Source organism: Paramisgurnus dabryanus, chromosome 8, assembly GCF_030506205.2.
Source record: "Paramisgurnus dabryanus chromosome 8, PD_genome_1.1, whole genome shotgun sequence".
In the NCBI taxonomy this organism is placed as follows: domain Eukaryota; kingdom Metazoa; phylum Chordata; class Actinopteri; order Cypriniformes; family Cobitidae; genus Paramisgurnus; species Paramisgurnus dabryanus.
The window spans coordinates 11,413,716-11,435,436 of record NC_133344.1 but is presented as its reverse complement, the minus strand read 5'-3'; the positions used below and the strand labels follow the sequence as shown (position 1 = coordinate 11,435,436).

The 21,721-nt window shown below is 36.6% G+C and overlaps 1 protein-coding gene across 3 annotated transcripts; it reads right to left on the bottom strand.

The window, feature by feature from the left end:
- Positions 1 to 391: 391 nt before the first annotated feature.
- Positions 392 to 21,693, bottom strand: kcnj13 (potassium inwardly rectifying channel subfamily J member 13). 3 transcript variants are annotated; one of them, XM_065280508.1, is made up of 4 exons: positions 21,584 to 21,693; positions 12,926 to 13,016; positions 7,362 to 7,869; positions 392 to 2,126 (listed from the first exon to the last, which is right to left on the bottom strand). In XM_065280508.1, the coding sequence occupies exons 3-4, from the start codon at positions 7,867 to 7,869 to the stop codon at positions 1,552 to 1,554; spliced, it is 1,083 nt and encodes a 360-aa protein (XP_065136580.1). In that variant the 5' UTR covers positions 12,926 to 13,016; positions 21,584 to 21,693; the 3' UTR covers positions 392 to 1,551. The 3 variants fall into 3 exon arrangements, with proteins under 3 accessions (XP_065136580.1, XP_065136582.1, XP_065136581.1); XM_065280510.1 differs by lacking the exon at positions 12,926 to 13,016; XM_065280509.2 differs by lacking the exon at positions 21,584 to 21,693 and having other exon boundaries at positions 12,926 to 13,100.
- Between the last annotated feature and the right edge of the window lie 28 nt (positions 21,694 to 21,721).

Here is a 21,721-nt window from a genome sequence, read left to right as displayed (position 1 = left end):
CTGATACACATATAAACATCTACAGTAGGATAACACACCACACAAATTTTCATTAATTTGAATAGTTTTCGTGCTCCACATACGTCTTATTCTATTTAACTTAACTTTTTCGGGGCTTCATGAAGCAGTGCTCTGAGATCGCCCATCATTAACTTACAGGTGTATTTTGTATTATTTTATTATTATTTTTATTATTATTAATATATATATATATTATTCTTTTTTATTTTTTTACATACAGGTGTTTCTCTCTGTAGTGTCACCCGTTTGCCAATAGGTGGCAGCACTGCAACGTTTTCTCCATTACAACTGTACATACACTTAATATTTTGCTTAAACAGAATCACGTATAAACATCTACAGTAGGATAAATAAACACCACACCACACAAATTTTCATAAATTTTAATAGTTTTCGTGCTTCACATACCAAAATAAAGGCATTTCTTTTCAATCCAATGTGATGAAATGATTAGTAGCTTATATGCAGAAAACTTTCCACACAATTCACTTTCAGTCTTCAAAAGTTTCAATCATTAATGTTTACACATAATATTATAAAGTGAAAGCAATCAGGTTTTATTTCTGATTGACAGTACATGTGCTACATAATCATCAAAAGATCATACAGTGTTGTGCTACCCATAAAATTGTGCTGATTCTCTCTATTTTATTTTTTCTTGCATAGATTGCATATTGCACTGATAATATTAAGATTTCTTCCTCGGTACATAACCTAATATATTTACAAATAGTTACATAATCGTTGTCCCTGTTCAGTACGTGACCGTTCAAACAAAAGTCTAAATTGTTAAAAATAGTTTTGTCCTCAGGCACTTGTTAGGAGTGTTTTTAAAGGCACTGTTTATCCAAAATTGTACATGGTAGTGAATAACAACTGGTAGGAAAATAATAAGTGACATTTCACTTCTATTCTATAGAAAACGTTATGCTAAATATCTCCTTTTGTATTCACAAAATTTAAATTTCATTTAAATTTTCAGGGGAACAATCCTGATAGGATTTGTGTTTTATCTATAAGAAATAGCCTACAGTACAGAGCATATATTGGGCCAAAAATTGACCCAGGTGATTAACTTGACAAGGTGGAGTGAAATGTATCTGGAGCCCTGTAGTGAACACATAAAAACAATATGAGGTTCAAACAGAATGGTTTGTGGGGTCACTTTTAAAGTGAAGTCTGAGGTTCTCATGATCAAACATCAGGGAGTGCAAATCAAATATCTGTTCCCATCAGTACTGGCAAAAAAACATCTCAACAATGTCACTGTGTGTCTCCATTTCAGTAGAAATCGCAAATGTGAATCCTAGTGTCCATAGCAGCAAAGACATTGGTCTGGTCGTGTATCTGACTAAAGCAACATAACAAACTACATCTAACTAAAGCTGCATTTTTTGACAAATAGTCAGAAATCAGAGGTTGTTGATGTGAAATGAAATGCCCTTATTATGAACGGACAAGATCTGTAGTCATGGCACACCCATTCATACAAACTCACAAAACTATACACACGTACACAAACAAACATTCCTATTCAACACGTTGCTCGTTGCCTTCTCCGTTAATCTGCACCGCTACATATTCTTTCTCCAGCTCCGGCTGGGTCTCGAAATAATCCAGTTTTTCCTTCTTGCTCCGGCCTTTTCCGTGCATAGGTGTCGCCTTGACAAAGCAACGGCCGTACTGGATCTCCTCGGGTAGGTATGATGTCCTCTTATGGTATCCGGAGCCTGTGCTTTCCTGAGAGGCGGAAAGGAACACCACTAATTCAAAACGCGATTGGCTGGCTGATCGAATAATGTCGTGTAGGGGACTGGACGGGGTCAGGGGGTGAAAATAGGTCAGAGGTGATAGGAAAAGGGGGCAAGGACGTGACCCCAGGTTATCTGTGGTGAACTCCAGGGCGGTTTGGTGGAGCGTGCAATCGTCACGTTCTTCGTACAGAATGGCACTCACGCTTACGTCCACCAGTGGCATTGGCAGCTGGTTGCACACACGAAACATCAAGCAACGTTGACCTTTGACCTCACACACTACAGCCTGCGGACTGAACAGGATCCCGACGCAGCGCTTCTGAGGTCGAGAAAATTTTGCCACAAATGCACCTGATAGAAAGAAAGAGAGAGAGAGAGAAAGAGTGAATTATTAGCTGGCATTGGGCTTGTTTGTTGCTTTTTTTTAAGTTTTTAATGTTGTTTATATGACTATGTGCTGTTTCTAATATCCTTTATTAGAAACAAATCAAGTACAAATCCGTCAGTCAGCACCATTGCTGTTTAATTTCTCAATAAAAGTTATCTACAAACATGAAACCAGTCACATCAACCTTGAGCGAATCAACGAAACCGCATACTTTCCTCCCAGCTTGTAGGTGAGAAACAGTATGTGATAAAAAAATAAACATGTCCAAATTTACAGTATTCAAATAAATAGGCTACTTCCGGCTAGATTCTGAAGTGCGCATTCGATGGACACTGTTCTATCTCATAAGGCCATGGGAAATTATTTGTAAATAGAGATGACACAGCACAACTGACGCTGGTAGGTCACATGACAATAACAACACACCAAATAAGTACAGAACATACTTTTTTGAGCTTGTTTACTATTTACTTTTTTCGAAACAAGAGAGTATTAACTTTCAGATGCAGCCCTATTCTGAGCTGGTGTGATTGAATAGAGACAGAGCGCAAGCATCATAATCTGAAAACCACGCCCACCGGGGGGGGGGCAATCCATCCGTCTCCATTGACTTTGTATTGCGAGAGGCCGCCTCCTTGTCATTTCTGGCTTATAACAAAAACAGAATAATGCCTAAAAGCTGCTGTGTGACAAGGTTGACTATTATTCTTAGTTAATCGTAAATTGTTGTAATATGCTTATGATTTGTGAATGTAATGCTGAGTTAACTTAAACTTGATGACGCTGCAGCCTTCAAATTGAGAAACGGTCAAAGATGACCGGCGGGCCGGATAAAGATCATTGTTGGGCCGCACTTGGCCGCTGGCAGCCAGTTGACTAGCCCTGGTGTAGAGTTATATTAAAGCTACTTAAAAGACACAAATATTTTTTTCAGAGGAAAAATTATTATTTCATTTTGATAAAGAAGGATGATTTTATAGAGAAAATTTGTCGACTTTAAAGGTGGTGTGTGTAAATTTTAGCAGCATCTAGTGGTGAAATTGCGAATTGCAACCAACAGCTCACCCCTCAATTTCAAAACGCATATGGTAGCTGCCAAAGGACAAACACGTCGTCATCTGAGACAAGATAGGGACGAAGCATGCTTTGTAGAAGAACAGTAGTAGGGCTACTTAGAAACATGACGGCGACTTTCATGTAAGGGGTATGTAGATAAAAACATGTTATTCTAAGGTAATAAACACAATACAGTTCATTATGTACCACTGATGATATAGTTATAGATAATAGAGATCCTTCTAAAAGTTACACAATGCACCTTTAAAAAAAAAAAAAAATGACTTAATTAAATTCAATTTAATTTAATTAAGTTTCAGATCTTTATACAGTGAAACATAAGTTTATTTCACTTTTATAATTTTGTTTTCTTGTTTTAAGAATAAACTCATTTGATTTCAATCATTTGTTTTTAGACACAAAGACTTAATATCCAAGGTAATTTTGCTTCTCAAGTAAATCTATCTATTTTTAGGTATTCATACTAGAGAACAGGGCAAAATAATTAGAAATATTTTTTTTCCAACCCAATGTCATGGAAATTCGTGTTATAGTACAAAATATTTGATTAATGTATTTGTGTTATTGACACGATTATCCACTGTCTTTTGTGCCACTGGAGCACAAATGTATTCTCGTGTCACTCAACACAAATTTCTTTAAATAGTTTTTCATGTCTGTGGCATGACTTCTCGTTTTCTCGTTGTTTTTTCACATCTTTTTTCCCAATGTTGCTTGGGGTTGGTGTTAGAATCACTTTCTGTGACATCCTAACCCCAACTCCAGGCGAGAATATTTTTAAAATCTGAAGAAAAAAACCAATGCATAAAAATGCATCCTCACCCAAATCTAACCTCAACCCCTACGACAAGATTTAAAAATAGGAAAAAACAATGAGGAAAAAAATATATAAAATGACACGATAAAGAAAGTTGTGCCACAAACACGAAACACTATTTATAGAAATTTGTGTTGAGTGACACGAAAAAGACATTTGTGCTCCAGTGGTGCGAAAAATAGCGGAAATCGTGTCAATGACACAAATAAATTAATAAAGTATTTTGTGACTATAACACGACTTTAGGTTAGATAGGGTAATTTTTTGCATCGTAGAAGTTCAGGATTTCAAAGATGTCTGTAATGAAAGCTATCCAGCAGCCCGTCTTTGCTTTTGGGTTCCGTTTTTTTATTTTTAATAGAGACATTTTACTTATTGCAGGATGTGCCAGTTTAAATCTTTTTAGTATGAGAAAAATATTGTATAAATAACAAATGTCAATGAAGCAAATATTCTGTGTTAAATCTATGAAAGACCTTGAGTTTAAAAGACTGAGCTCAGATGTATTTGAATACTCAGTGAATAGCCCAGGACCAAAGATCTGCAAACTACAAAGCTGTAATTGTAAAGACTCCCCATTTATTAGCTCATGATTCTGAGGCACAGTACTCGTGATGATTTGTTGTTTAAATGTGTGCATCTGTTTAAAACAGAGGTGCAAAGGTTAGTGAATTGCTTACTATGTAAAAAAACCCTGTTGTGCTCTTGGTGTCATATCTAGCCTTGTATAATAAATCATATAATAAATGCATAGATTATATATGTGTACAAGAGTTTTTTGTTCTATATCTTGGTTTTTACCCCCATGCTTTAAGCACGTAAACTGAAGACCCATGACTAGTAGGTGACCTATAAACCTATGACTTATATTAGCGAAATCACTTTGAGATTAGTTGTCTAATTTACAATCTTTCACATTTAAATTTAATTTAGATGCACTGCATGTCATTTTAGAAAGGTTCAGTTTGACTGACTATGCAAACATTTACACCTACATGCATGAAAACATGTTGCCATTTTGTTGAAACTGCTGATAAAGTGTTTAATGCATATGTGCATGTTGGTCTATAAGCATTTATCTATCACAAGTATCGCAAATGTAAACCCCAAAATGTTTTTGCCTAATTAACTATCGTATCCTTAACTTATTATCCTCTTAGGAAAAAAGTTACAAAAGTTATCACTGGGTAACAAAAGTTATACCCATAAAAATGTCCCACCATTTAGGTACAGATATGTGCACTCTTAAAAAAATGCTGGGCTATTTTCCAGCATAGCCTAAACCTCAATTCAACGGGTTGGATTTGTCCTTTTTTGGCCCAATGCTGGGTTGTTACATAACATTTTCTGGGTTAATTTAACACAATGGCTAAGTTCGTTCCTTTTTGATCCGCCGCTGGGTTGAAAATAATCCAGCATTTTTTAAGATTTAGCAAATTGGGGGCCCAAGGCAAAGGTATATATGGGGCCCCTCTATCTAAGATTTTTTTTTGCTTCAAAAATGAAGATGAAAGCAGAGAGCACACAAAGTCTAGCACTACACAAACTAATAGAGAATAAGTCAATGGGACAAAAACAGCCATGAACAGTAAATGAGGGAGAAAAAAAATCAAATCTGATGCTGCACAAAAACTAGCAATGCATCAAAGCCAATGTTGTTACTAATCTTTCACATTTCCAAGACTGTGATAAAAGGTAAAAATCCAGTCCACAATCACTTTTTATATTAAATATAAGTAATTAATAAGCATTTTCCCAAATTATGTGTCAAAATAAGATTTGTCACCAAAAATCATTCCATTTGCTGAAACACAGAGAAAGTTGTGGCCAAATTAAGACTTAACACTACCCATAGTGGACGAAAAAATCCCCAACATAACATAAGGGTTCAATTAGTTTTTTCTGTAGTAACGTTATTTACTTCACCACAAAATCATTTTTATCAGTGTAGGGCTAAGGCTATTACTAGCAGAACTATGTGCTTGACTCACCAAAGCCCCATTTTTGGATTTATTTTTGTCTTGATTCGTCTCTGTTCGTGAACTTTCCCGATTCTCCTGTCATTTATCTTTCACGCCACGCAGTGCTGACCGTTACGGACTAGTCCATTTCATTGTGTAAAAAGGGGGTGTATGTGTGTAGTGACAGATAAACATGAACTGGACATTTTAACTACTATTTCAAAGTTTCAACGTATTTCTTAAGAATATTGATACAATTTATGCTTTTGAAGTGTTCATGATGATAAGGGTTTTATTTATTTATTAGGTTGGTTGGGGGCCCCCCTTATATGACCACTGGTAACATAGGTTGGCAAGCAGTGGCCTACCTATGCCTCTGTGTTAAGACCGCCGCTGCCTATGAGTACCAATATGTACATTTGAGGTACTAATATGCACTGCAGTGACAGCTTTTTTAGGCCCTAGCTTTATTTCTAAGAGTGTACCCTTTAAAAAAGTATACTTTTGTATCTAAAGAGTGCACATTAGTACCTAAAAGTACATATTGGTACCTCAGATGTATACTAGAGGTCTTCACGGGTCCACTTAGACCCGAAAACCCAAGGTCCGACCCAAGGCCCGAGCAGATTCTGGTCTAAAAGTTTCACGTGTGTCGATTATAATATTTGCAACTTCTGGTAATTTAAAATGAATGTGTTTTTGCCGAAAGGGTAGCCTGAGTCATCTTGCATGTGCATCGAATCCTTTTCCAACACCTCCTCTGTTTGTCAAGAGCGCTTGCGACATTGTGTGGCTGGCGGTGGGTTAATTTTTGTTGAGACAGGCCTGTCAATCAATTTTGAATACACACTGTAGTGGTAACCTTGGTGTCATCTTTAAAAATCAAATGAAAATAAATGGAGCAGTGGGCTAAATGGGTTGGGAGGCCACTGTGGGATCTTTCTGATTGGTGGGTGCCGGGTTGCAAACATGTCGGTGCCGTTTACATTCGGGTCCAGTTGGGTTAAATAAAAGCGCCAGGGTCGGGTCGGATTTGGGTCTTATTTTGTCGGGTTATTCTTGGGTCAGGTCTTTCTTTAAAAAAAAAGATTCGTGCACGTCAGGTTCGGGTAAAAAGTGATTCAGGTCAGAGTTTCCTTTGGACCCGTGAAGACCTCTAATACATTGTGCCTAACATCTACACTTTGTGTGTCCTTTAAAAGAAAGGAAGTCACAGGGGTAGCATTTTTATTCAATATTTGGAATTATATTATTCATATCGAATTATTTCACTTTAATTTATATACTAATTCTTTCTAATTTAGATCTCATGCATATCTTCTTGTAAAAATCAAACTGTGTACCAGTAATGAAGGTTTCCAACATGAGACCCAGCAGCATCTGCAGAGCGAGTAATGCAATGCCCACGGGGCAGTCAGCGTTGGGGTACATCGTGCCATATCCGATGGTCAACTGCGTCTCCAGGGCGAAAGAAAAGGCAGCTGTGAATCCGTTCACGTGTTTTACGCACAGCACGTGCCCGGGCGGTGGGTTGTCATGGTCGAGTACGTCCAGGTCTCCGTTGACAAGGGCGAGCAGGTACCACAGCACTGCAAACAGCAACCAGTGAAGCAGGAAAGAGCTGCAAAATGCCAACACCACCCATCTCCATCGCAGCCCTAGCCAAGTCCCCCACATGTCCCGCAGGGCGCGCATCCACGTCTCTCTGTGCCCCTGTGCTTGGCCACGCATCAAGCTCCGGCCATCCTTGCTGACCAATCGCTGGTAGGGAAGTTTGGTCACCAGGAGACATGAAGCAGTTTTTTGTTCTCTGGTGGTGTTTGTCATGGTGAATTGGGAGGCACTTGGCATCTGAAAGGATAAGCAGTCACATAAGTGTTTCATGAAAGGGTTTGCAAGAACAGTTTTTACTGAATGAATACATAATTAGTTGGGGGAAGACATATGGAAGTAGACATGACTTTCTCCATTCATTCAAGTAGTCTTGCATGACTAAAATAACTGCCCAGAGGCATTGCAAACATATCCGTATAGCTTAGTGGTAAAGCATTGCAATAGAAGCACAAAAGGTCACCAGTTTGAACCCAGGAAACACATACTGATAAAGAAAAGCATACCTCGAAAGACGTTTCCGATAAAACCGTCTTGCAAAATGAGTCAAGGTAAAAACATATCAAGCATGGGGTATTAAAGATGTTAGTCACCTGCATTGTTCTTTAGAAAGTGAGAAAGATGAAATTGTTGTGTAGTTTGTGTAACTCTGTGCTCATGTGCTTTCAAGGTGATTTAATTGGTGATGTTTCTCAGTGGGGTGTTTGTGTGGAAGGGACAGCAGGAATGTCAGCTTAATCCGTTGAATATTTCCCTGTCTATTTCTCTCTATTATTCTTTCTACCAGACTACATTGTGTAGTTTGTCCGCCACTATAAAGTAAATCACCAAAATGTAAATGTATTTTAAATGTGCATGATATTACTGGAGGCTGGGAAACATGTACATTTTTTTGTGTCAGACTGTGAAAATAATGAACGAGTTTAAGCATAAAGGTGTCTGAATGACAATTCGAAGTTAAACTGTAATTATAAGAAGTTTCTCAACATTTTTCTTTACATAGATAAATGTTAACTTGCCCTGCAGGTATTCTCGGAGTTAAGATGAGAATATTTCACTTCAGGATGTTTTCTAACAGATGGGTGACATTTGGCTCATATCTTTTTTGAGGGAAGCAAAAGGTGGTGAAGTAACAAGTTAGTACAGACCTGACCTGATCTTAACCCCTGCTCATAAAGTACACTTTTGTTTACAACATGCTAGTTTACTTCATATTGTCACGATATTTGTATCTATACATTGTAAGAAAAGAAAGCTGCACTACTTAAAAAACTTACTTCAATTGGTAACACATCTCACTTTAGGTGAAAATTTAAGGTAAAATATTAATGAGTGACCTAAAATATACGATTAAAAAAAGTACTTTTTTAAGTTGATCCTTTTACTTTTTACATTAATTATACAGGTAAAATATAAACTATGCCTTTTTGACGTTTTAGATAAAATGTCTAAAAAGCGATTGGTTTTCATTAAATATTTACACTAGTTGCCAGAAGTGATTTATTCAACTTTGAACAATCAACATATTTGCTCTTTATTCAAATATTTTATTAAAGATGCATTATGCATGCATGTTGGTTTGTTTTTAGCTCAGCTTCGAAAAAAAAAATAAGAAGGGATGGCAAAAACATTTACACATAAATTGTGCAAAATTCATAAAGATATAGCCCAGGACAATGACTACAAAATATTACCACAAAATTGTAGTCTATGTGAGCTTTTTTTTTAGAATTTTGTTGTATATTGAAATAAAACCCAGACTGTAAATATATCACTGTAAAAATTTGCTGTTATTATGCAGCTGGTTGCCAGTAACTTACTGTAGAAGATAAAGACTGAAAATGTTTCATGTTCATTTAACTTTGAACAAACTGTTGCCAGTACATAAAATAAATGTAAAATCTACAGTAAGTTACTGGCAGCTAGTTGCCAGTAATACCCAGTAATACAGAATTTTTTTACAGTATACATATATTTTTTGTTATTTAAACTTAACAAACTAAGTTAAACAATTTCAGCTTGTTTTGCCAACTCTTCACAAGTAAGAATTATAATAGTACGTTGAATTGACTTGCAAAACCAAGTTTTTCATGATGCATTTTTTACAGTACAGATCAGACTGATCTCACGGAAAGTTGTGTTATAGTCACGCAAAATTTGATTTATTTATTTGTGTCCATGTCACACAATTCAGCTTTTTCCGTGCCTTGAGCACAAATTTCTTTTTCGTGTCACTAATTTTTATGTATTGTTTTTTCCTATTTTCTTACCATTGTTGCTTGGGGTTAAAATCACTTTCTGTTACATTTTTAGGCATCCTAACCCAAACCCTCAACTCTAACCCCAAGCGACAATAATTTAAAAATAGGGAAAAAAAGAGTAAAATGCAATACATAAAATGACATGAAAAAGAAAGTCTTGATACGGACATGACAAAACTATTTATAGGAATTTGTGAAAAAGACACATTCGTGCTCAAGGCACAAAAAATGTATTAATTAATCTGTGAGATCATGTTGGTACAGATTCCCTGTGTTTTGCCTTTTTGACAATTTTTTTTTGTCCAATAAATACCTCAAAAATGTCATTATTTGTAAATTTTGGACCATACACCTCATATTTTGATGGTTTAACCTAAAGGGCAATTAAAAGCAAATATTGTACAAATCCCCCCAGACATTAATTTTGGCCATTAGTGCACAATATGTGTATTAAATTACTTTGAATATATTTAAGTTACTAATATTTTTTACTTAGCAACACACATTACTAGTGATAAATACATTTTTTATATATTTATGTTATGGAATCTACTAAATATCTTAATGGAACATGATCTTTATATAATATCCCAAAGATTTTTATCATAAAACTCTTCAATTTTGACTCATACAATATATTGTTGGCTATTGCTACAAATATACCCGTGCAACTTATGACATATTGGTCACATATTGTTAACATATACTGTATGTAAACATTGTTTGCCACATGTAAAGTTTCCTAGGAGAATCTATCACATGACTAATGATGCAAGATAGATAGGGTTAAACTGTATCTTGTACATCACAGTGCATGTTCTTCATGTGACCTGGACCGGCCTCCGGGGTGTCAGAAACACATCTCTCTTTATGCCGTCTCTGCAACAAATAAACCTTTAGCTTATACTCTTAACTGTAGAAAACTGATGCTGTATGCACTTCCAGATAAAAAAATATATATGTGCTTTATTCATACAAAACATGATTTATGCCTTCATTGAAAGGCCACTATTAGTAACTACACAGTAATTACAATCGGAAAATCTAATTTATATACAAAATAGATTTCATTCTGCAGTGATGGACTGGTCGCTGGGGTTTTGTTTAGAATGTAATACTAGTTTACAATTTCCAAACACTGCACAGTACGCACTTTAATTGGATTACGTCTACTTTGAAAATAGTACACTGCAAAAATGACTTTCTTACTTAGCATTTTGTCTTGTTTTCAACAAAAATATCAAAAAATCGTAAATTAAGATGCATTTTCTTGATGAGCAAAATGACTTAGGAAAATAAGTCTAGTTTTTAGACAAAAAATATAAACTTTAAGTAAATTAGAGCTTAAAACAAGAAAGAAAAGAATTTTTTTCTTGAAATAAGTTTACTTTTTCATAATCACTTAATTTAAGAAAAAAAAATCTTATTCCATTGGCAAATTTATTTGCTTGTTTTAAGCACAAATTCACTTAAAAAGTAGACTTGTTTTCCTAGGTCATTTTGCTCATCAAGAAAATACATCTTAATTTAAGAATTTTTAGATATTTTTACTGAAAACAAGACAAATATACTAAGTAAGAAAGTTATTTTTTTTTGCAGTGTAAAACGATAAAGGATACAGTGAGAAAAATTGCTCTATTACATATCATGTTAAATGTTTCATTTCATGGCATTTAGAAAAAAAAATTGCACTTTATATATATATTTTTTTATTTGTTTTTGTGTTGAATCTTCTAAAGAATAAAGAGAAATGTCAAAAGTTGTGGTTTGCTTTCAATTACTTTCAGTTAATTGTTCAGACTGAAACGTAAGATCAAATCGGGTTTATTGGAGGATACAGTACAGGGGTATAGGCTATACATTTTATCGGTATGTGTGTTTTCTGGGATTGAACCCACAGCAAGTTTTAATATAACATTTTCCTTCTTTCTTTATATACATAATTTGATACTAAATCAACTTTGTGATTCTAGCAGATCAAAAGCAACAGTGTGTGATCTTCCACAATATCATGCTATTTTAGTAAATTACTCAAGGCATGAAGCCTTCTCGCTTGATGAATCCATTAGCTGTGAGGTCTAGGTTAAACAAATAAAACTGATTAATTGTCCAAGAGCTATAAGGACATCATCTCATTGTCACTTACAGTTTGCCTTTGTATGAATTCCTGCTTTTCTTTGATAATCATTTTCTTTGATCAGGTATATCTTTGATTGACACCCAGCCAATCTCAGCAATTATTAAGCTACCTCTTAAACACTTTACCTTGTGAATGCTTAATGTGACACATGAGAAACAATAGCAAAACAATGACCAGCTGATTCCTGGATGTAAGATTAACTTGGACCTTTGTATGCTATGTATGCGCGCGCGTGTGTGTGTGTGTGTGTGTGTGTGTGTGCGGTGTGCGAGAGAGAGAGAGTATTTGCTGTCATTGACTGTAAGCAGTGTATCTGCTGAAGTGTAGCACATGTAGTGCATGATTGACTCATCTGCATGTTTGGGTAAATGAGAATGGAAAAACGTGTGGTGTTTTGGTTTGATCAGTTATGAGTTTAACCAGAGATGACCCTCCAGTGCGCATAGTTCAATGTGTCAGAGTGCAAATGAATCTGGTGATGGGTAAATGATTATATTAGTGAGTGTGTGTGTGTTTGTGTGTTTGTTACTGATAGACAAGCATTGAGGATAGAAGAAACGTGTTTAAGTGTGAAGAAATGTTTTTAAAATGGCAGAAGAACTCAAAATATGCATACTTTCAATAAACAACGGATAATAAACAAATACACATGTATACACCAACATAGTATGCGCCATGCAATTTAAATAAATGACTGTTTTCAAGAAACAGATAATGAGTTGTTTTTAAGTAAGCTTTTTTGGTTAGCCAGCCAGTAAAAACAAAACAAATATATTCTGCTGCAAATATATTATTAATGTCTTTGCAATAATCATAAAACTCACCCAGATCATACAGTTTGACTTACCTTATTGTGAATTGCTCAATTTTCGAGAGATCATAGAGTTTGACTTACCTAACTTATTGTGAATTGCTCAATTTTCGAAAGCAGTGTGAAGCCTGAACTGTAGGTCCTCAGGCAGTGTGTAAAACCAGTCTAGATCTTTCTGTATGAGCCAAAAAATTTAGATGCACAGAAGAACTCATGAGAGCCGTAATACAAACAGTGAAGAAAGGGAGCCTTGCAACTCATTGGTCACATTACTCAGCATGTGGCCAATTAGGAGTGTGTGTGTGAGAGAGAGAGAGAGAGAGAGAGAGAGAGAGAGAGAGAGAGAGAGAGAGAGAGAGAGAGAGAGAGAGAGAGAGAGAGAGAGAGAGAGAGAGAGAGAGAGAGAGAGAGAGAGAGAGAGAGAGAGAGAGAGAGAGAGAGAGAGAGAGAGAGAGAGCATATGTGTGTGTTATGAAAGGAAAGTAATTTCCTTTATCTGACCCATCTTCTCAAAGCAGGTTTGACTACTTAACTAGTCTGAACAAATCGTTTTCTCTCAGTTAAAGATGTTTTAAGTATCGGTTTTGTGTTTCTGCATAAACTTCCGTACATTCTTATGCAATATCCCAAATTTCTAGGAAAGGATCACCCTTTCAGCTGCAACATTATCCTGTGTTGTGACATGAATGTATTTGTATTAAATTTCTTTTGGAGCAATATAAACAGAAACATATGAGACAGTTTGTTGCTATATAAAATGAATATAGATGAAATCACTAAACAACATGATCAGAAATGTTTATGTTAATACTACCTTAACTGCAAACTATGGCATCTTGGCTAGTCTGAAATGTAATATTAGTGAGATCTCTTTTGATAGAGGGGAGAGCGGGGTAAGTTGTCACACGTGTTAGTTGTCACACTGTTCATAACTCTAAAAATCAAATAGCCACTTTATGTGATGACGACTTCTACTGTATAGTCAACTTTGTGTTCACATGTGATCAAGATCGAGACTGGGGTCTCGGCAGAATAAATAGACAGTCTCAGATGAAGAGGACTATTATTTCAAGACCGGTCAAGACCACAACTGATGGCATCATGAAATTATTTTTATCATTAATTATTAAATAATTATTATTGTAATTAATATAATTTACTGATTTTTGGCCTGTCTTGGTCTTGACTTTGTCTCGACCCTTCAAAGTCTTGGTCTTGGCCTTGTCTCGGTCTTGGTCATGACTTGGTCTCAACCTGTCTTGGTCTTGACTTGGTCTCTGTCTGTCTTGGTCTCGACTTGGTCTCGGCCTGTCTTGGTCTTGACTTGGTCTCTGCCTGTCTTGGTCTTGACTTGGTCTCGACCCTTCAAAGTCTTGGTCTTGTCTCGGTCTTGACTTGGTCTCGGCCATCTTGGTCTTGATTTGGTCTCGACCTGTCTGGTTCTTGACTTGCTCTCGGGCTGTCTTGGTCTTGACTTGGTCTCGACCCTTCAAAGTCTTGGTCTTGTCTCGACCTGTCTTGGTCTTGACTTGGTCTCTGTCTGTCTTGGTCTTGACTTGGTCTCTGTCTGTCTTGGTCTTGGTCTTGACTTGGTCTCGGCCTGTCTTGGTCTTGACTTGGTCTTAACCTTTCAAAGTCTTGGTCTTGTCTCGGTCTTGACTTGGTCTCGACCTGTCTGGTTCTTGACTTGGTCTCGGGCTGTCTTGGTCTTGACTTGGTCTCGACCCCTTCAAAGTCTTGGTCTTGTCTCGGCCTGTCTTGGTCATGACTTGGTCTCGACCAGTCTTGGTCTTGACTTGGTCTCTGTCTCTCTTGGTCTTGAATTGGTCTCGGCCTGACTTGGTCTTGTCTCGGTCTTGGCCTGCCTTGGTCTTGACTTGGTCTCCGCCTGTCTTGGTCTTGTATCGGTCTTGGGCTGTCTTGGTCTTGGTCATGACTTGGTCTTGGTCATGACTTGGTCTCGGCCTGTCTTGGTCTTGATTTGGTCTCAGCCTGTCTTGGTCTTGACTTGGTCTCGGCCTGTCTTGGTCATGCCTTGGTCTTGACCTGCCTTGGTCATGCCTTGGTCTTGGCCTGCCTTGGTCTTGACTTGGTCTCCGCCTGTCTTGGTCTTGTCTCGGTCTTGGCCTGTCTTGGTCATGACATGGTCTCGGCCTGTCTTGGTCTTGACTTGGTCTCGGCTTGTCTTGGTCTAGGTTTTTGTCTTGGTCTCGGCCTGTCTTGGTTTTGACTTGGTCTCAGCCTATCTTGATTTTGACTTGGTCTCGGCCTGTCTTGGTCTGGTCTCAGCCTGTCTTGGTCATGCCTTGGTCTTGGCCTGTCTTGGTCTTGACTTGGTCTCTGCCTGTCTTGGTCTTGTCTCGGTCTTGGCCTGTCTTGATCTTGGTCATGACTTGGTCTCGGCCTGTCTTGGTCTTGACTTGGTCTCATCCTATCTTGATCTTGACTTGGTCTCGGCCTGTCTTGGTCTGGTCTCGGCCTGTCTTGGTCTCGGCCTGTCTTGGTCTTGACTTGGTCTCGGCCTGTCTTGGTCTTGACTTGGTCTCGACCCTTCAAAGTCTTGGTCTTGTCTCAGCCTTGGCCTGTCTTGGTCATGACTTGGTCTCAGTTTAGGCGGTCTTGACTACAACACTAATAGGTGTTAAAAAATAACAATGTAGGGCTTTTCAGGGCTCCCATACTTTTTTGATTGGATAGTTAAAAACACCTAATCCCAGTTTGAAAATGCCCCAAAATCGGGAAACACCCCTTTTTTCTGCAGAGACCTATACTTCTCAAGATCTCTCTAATCTGATGTTAGCAAAATGTTCTTATTTTTCGGCTTCAAAAAAAAGAAAAGAGAAGAACTTTCAATTTTATGCAATACAACTTTGTGAGGTATGAATGTTAAAAATTATTATTTTGCAAAAAATAGAGGAGATAATAACGTGTCTTTTGATACTTTAGCTGAGGTTGAGGTAATCCTGAGATTTAGCTAACATTGGCACACATGTCAGTTTGGGGCAAGTTGTCTCAATGACTTTGGGGGAAGTCGTCACATGCTTTTCACACTGGAAATAGTTAACAGAATTTGATGTCTTTCCTGTTTAAATGAATAAATAAATAAATTAACATGCACAAACATCAAACCAGCATTGAGTCAAAAAGGGATGAACCCAACGTGTAGGGATGAAATGTAAGCTAGCTGTTAACCTGCACGTGGATGAGGACGCCTTGAAGGCCAACCTAAGCTGGGTTGTTTTAAGCCATTTTGGGGTCAAAAAAAATGTTCAGGGTTAATTCAACACAATTTAAAACTTTGGTTCATTCACTTTTTGACCCAAATAACCCCTAATTTTTTAAGTGTATTTATATGACGTCACATCATAATGACTTTTAAAGGCGGGGTGCATGATTTTGGAGAAATGCTTTGGAAAAAGTCTGGCCGGGTAGCAAAACACACTTGTAGCCAATCAGCAGTAAGGGGCGTGTCTACTAACCGGCATCATTGCCTGGGTTGCGTAACAAGAGCCAATGTTGTAAAACACACCAATACATTAAAAATGTCAACAAATAAAAGTGTCTCACGTTCCCAGTCTGGGCAGTGATCGTATTTTTTATGGCCAAACATCATCATCAAAGACATGTCATTTGAATGCAGTATGGTTGCATCACACAACCTCAGTTCATTGCATTGATAAGGATTATAAAAGTATTTACTGTAAAGTGGAATATAGATAACAGTTGACAACAAGTAAGATTTGATGTTGCTGTCTAGATAGCAAACATGGTTCATTTACAACCACTTAACAGGGAAGCAAACAAATAAAATTTTTATAATGAGTTGTAGATATGGGTTGATATAATATTTGTTGTCATTTTCTTCTATTCTCCTCCAATATGTATTCACAATTTAACAGTGTAATCTGTCCATGACCTGGTCTTAAGAGCTTTGTGAACATTATTTTATTATTATTTAGTAATAATAATAATAATAATTAAATAAAATATATAAAATTATTTATACTTAATAAGAAATGTGTAAAAAAAGAGAGAACAATTTAGCAGTATCCTGCTCATATATATAAAAAACACAAACCCAGCAACACTTTCAGAAAATTTAAAGGCCTCAGTAAAGCAGAGATTTTGCCAAAACCACATGCCAAACGTTACCATAAACAGTTTAAATCTGAAGAAAATCCCAAGCTTGACACAACAACAAAAATCTGCATTCTTTAAAGTTAAATAAAGCCAAAACATGCAGCTGATACTGATAAATGAACATGGTTAATGGTATGAGTTGTTCTGTTAACTCATAGCAAGCATGCATTTTAAAAGGAAATCAAAACGCCGAACACAGCCCAGACATCTAAAATACAAGGCAAATTTTGGGCTTTTAAATTTTTAAAATTGAATAGACATCTAATCATAGCCCAAAATAAACTAAATAATAAATAAAACTAAACACCATGTAGTCACTGTTGACTTTGCTTACATGATAAAATATCATACATTATTTGTTATTTTGGCAAAAACAACATGTAACCAAACACAAGTTTATTCTGGCTAGAAGTGGGTTATTAATAGCCAGACTACTTTATATTGCGTCTCATGGCTGGACTGGGACCAAAAATCGGCCCTGGACTTTAAACAGACCCAGCCCACTACAATTGCACAAACACACATTTTTTTTAAGTTTGAAATAATAGAAAATTGAAAATAAACGAAAAGTATAGATTACAGCATTGCAGCGTTAAACATTAATATCAATCACGTGATTGTTATTTATGTCATTTTCATTGTTTACTTTATGCATTTAAAATTTTATTTATTTTATAACATAACACAGTTGTTGTTGAAATGCATTAATAGCACAATTGAGCAGCATTAAACAAAGCCGTTAAACAAAACGTAAATAAACATAAATGCCATTTCAGATGTAACTTCCGCATGTCATCGATATACGTATTTGACATAAAAGTCAACACTGTTATTTTGTTTTTTTCACATGAAGGCAGGGGGGCTCAGAAGATTATTAGAAATGTAATTGAAAGTGCCCAGGAAGTTTGAACGCTCTATAATATTTCTTTTGATATCTGTTTATGCACAAATTTCGGTGAGCTGTGCACAACGTGCCTCCTTATAAATAATTGGTGCATGACGCCCCGAACACTAAATAAAGAACGAGTAAGATTTATTGAGGCCTTATAAAATGAATTTTCACAGCTTACTTTGCATGAAATTTTAAATGTCAACACACTATAAATATACCATAAAGCAGCACTTTTTTATTTTTTAGTATAAGGGCACATAACTTTAAACTAGTATTTGCCAGCGGTCAAAGTTATTAAGTTTTAATTAATTAACTTTCAAACATTTAGAGTTTTTTTTCTAGAATGTTTGGCTTTTAATTTTCCTCATTGTTTTTGTTAATAAATTCAGATATATTGTTAGATTTTGTCAGTAGGTTTCAGTAATTAGCTGTTGTTGAACAGCGCTTGCTCTACAGAGGTGTTTTCGACTACATGCAGGGCCGGATTATCCATTGGGCATTATGGGCACAGGCCCAGGGGCCACGCGCACTTGGGGCCCCAAGCAACGGAAAGAAAATTTAATAAAACAAATCTAAATAATGATATAATTGTTCAAGCGCAAATAACCCAGCGCTGAATCGAGCGGACTGTGGGTGGCAGTAGTCATCATAGGTCAGGAGGAGTGAGAAAAGATTTGGATTTATCAGATGTCCATTACTTTTCTACCTCTATCCTGAATTTGTAAATGTCTTGTAAATGACAGAAATCAGTGCAGCCCTGAGAGTCTGATAGAGTATTCATTTGTATAAGAAATCATTTGTGCTGCATATTATGTTGAACGCAGCCATCCGCGCAGATCCATGGTTGAGTATGCTAAGCTGCGCGGATACACATGCTAAGAAAAGACAAGTAGTTAACTTGTGTCTTGCTAACATAACTCATATAGGGGCAGTTTCCTGGATAGGAATTAGACTAGTTCTAGACTAAAATAAATGTAAGAGCTGTCCAAACTGAAAACTACTTGCACTGACATCTTAAAATACCTCATTGCCCTTTGTTTTGCCTCAAAATGCACACAAGTAATGTATGAAGTAAGGCATGTTTGTTAAAACTATATTTCCTTATTAAACTAAGGCCTAGTCCTGGTTTAAGATAAACCACCCCATAATGTAATACGTTTTCTTAAGTTTAGATAAGGCAAAAGTAACAGATTTCCTTTAACAATTTTAGTTGCTGTATTTTTGTGTTTTTTTCCCACTATTTTTGCAGCGTTTCTCCTGTGAAATTAACAACATAGCAGCAACACTTCTTTTTTTTAGTTTAGTGTAAATATGTATTTTTTACACCAAAATAATTAAAAAGATTTACTACCTTAAATCGAAATAAATAATCACATTATTAGTGAAACTGTCCACCCTCTACTTATCCTTGGCACAGTTGTTTATTCTAAATATTTTTGAAACAAGTATCACAGAAACATGCACATTGTTGGCAGGAAGTTGTCCATATATTTAACCTTTGGTTAAAAAAATTTTAAGCCTAAGAGAAGGCCCCCCATTCAGGTCACTCGTCACTGTGTCTCAATCATTCAATGCAAAGTGGTTGAACTAGTTGTCACATCTGTCAAGCATCATTTCCATACATTTCTTAGAATTGCAAACTCTCAGAAATAAAGGTACAAAAGTTGTCACTGAGGCGGTACCTTTTTAAAAAGTACACTTTTGTTCTTAAGGTACATACTGGTACCTTAAACATACACATCTGTACAAAAATTTGACATATTAGGACCTTTTTACAGAGTATCGAGTATTGACCCAGGGCATAATGTACAGTCTTGTTCAAAATAATAGCAGTACAATGTGACTAACCAGAATAATCAAGGTTTTTAGTATATTTTTTTATTGATACGTGGCAAACAAGTTACCAGTAGGTTCAGTAGATTTTCAGAAAACAAATGAGACCCAGCATTCATGATATGCACGCTCTTAAGGCTGTGCAATTGGGCAATTAGTTGAATTAGTTGAAAGGGGTGTGTTCAAAAAAATAGCAGTGTGGCATTCAATCACTGAGGTCATCAATTTTGTGAAGAAACAGGTGTGAATCAGGTGGCCCTTATTTAAGGATGAAGCCAACACTTGTTGAACATGCATTTGAAAGCTGAGGAAAATGGGTCGTTCAAGACATTGTTCAGAAGAACAGCGTACTTTGATTAAAAAGTTGATTGGAGAGGGGAAAACCTATAAAGAGGTGCAAAAAATGATAAGCTGTTCAGCTAAAATGATCTCCAATGCCTTAAAATGGAGAGCAAAACCAGAGAGACGTGGAAGAAAACGGAAGACAACCATCAAAATGGATAGAAGAATAACCAGAATGGCAAAGGCTCAGCCAATGATCACCTCCAGGATGATCAAAGACAGTCTGGAGTTACCTGTAAGTACTGTGACAGTTAGAAGACGTCTGTGTGAAGCTAATCTATTTTCAAGAATCCCCCGCAAAGTCCCTCTGTTAAAAAAAAGGCATGTGCAGAAGAGGTTACAATTTGCCAAAGAACACATCAACTGGCCTAAAGAGAAATGGAGGAACATTTTGTGGACTGATGAGAGTAAAATTGTTCTTTTTGGGTCCAAGGGCCACAGGCAGTTTGTGAGACGACCCCCAAACTCTGAATTCAAGCCACAGTACACAGTGAAGACAGTGAAGCATGGAGCATGATATGGGCATGTTTCTCCTACTATGGTGTTGGGCCTATTTATCGCATACCAGGGATCATGGATCAGTTTGCATATGTTAAAATACTTGAAGAGGTCATGTTGCCCTATGCTGAAGAGGACATGCCCTTGAAATGGTTGTTTCAACAAGACAATGACCCAAAACACACTAGTAAACGGGCAGAGTCTTGGTTCCAAACCAACAAAATTAATGTTATGGAGTGGCCAGCCCAATCTCCAGACCTTAATCCAATTGAGAACTTGTGGGGTGATATCAAAAATGCTGTTTCTGAAGCAAAACCAAGAAATGTGAATGAATTGTGGAATGTTGTTAAAGAATCATGGAGTGGAATAACAGCTGAGAGGTGCCACAAGTTGGTTGACTCCATGCCACACAGATGTCAAGCAGTTTTAAAAAACTGTGGTCATACAACTAAATATTAGTTTAGTGATTCACAGGATTGCTAAATCCCAGAAAAAAAAATGTTTGTACAAAATAGTTTTGAGTTTGTACAGTCAAAGGTAGGCACTGCTATTTTTTGAACACACCCTTTTTAACTAATTGCCCAATTGCACAGCCTTAGAGCGTGCATATCATGAATGCTGGGTCTTGTTTGTTTTCTGAGAATCTACTGAACCTACTGGTAACTTGTTTGCCACGTAGCAATAAAAATATACTAAAAACCTTGGTTATTCTGGTTAGTCACATTGTACTGCTATTATTTTGAACAAGACTGTATAACTGTAAAAAAAATCAGCATTTTTGTCAAATCAACATATATTTTTGTATCACTTTAACTTAAGTGAAACAATTTCAACTTGTGTTTATAAGTTATGTCAACTTATGACAGGTCAAAACTTAAAATAGTAGTTTGAATTGACTTGCAAACCAAGTTGTTTTAACTTCATGCTGCATTTTATTACAGATCCAAATGTTATGATTCAAGATTCAAGAACCTTATCAGAGAAACCAAGAAAAAAAAGTGTTGATTAAAGATTTAATGAGTTTAATGTTTTCTTACCTTTGCTTCTGAATCTTGTGTGCTGCCTCATCGAGCTTCAGTGACTGCTTGCAGCCTTTTGTGATAATAGATGCGCATGAGTCCCTCAATTGTCCTAAGGCAAAGCTGGGCCTCAACATTATTGAGCCGCTGTGAGGA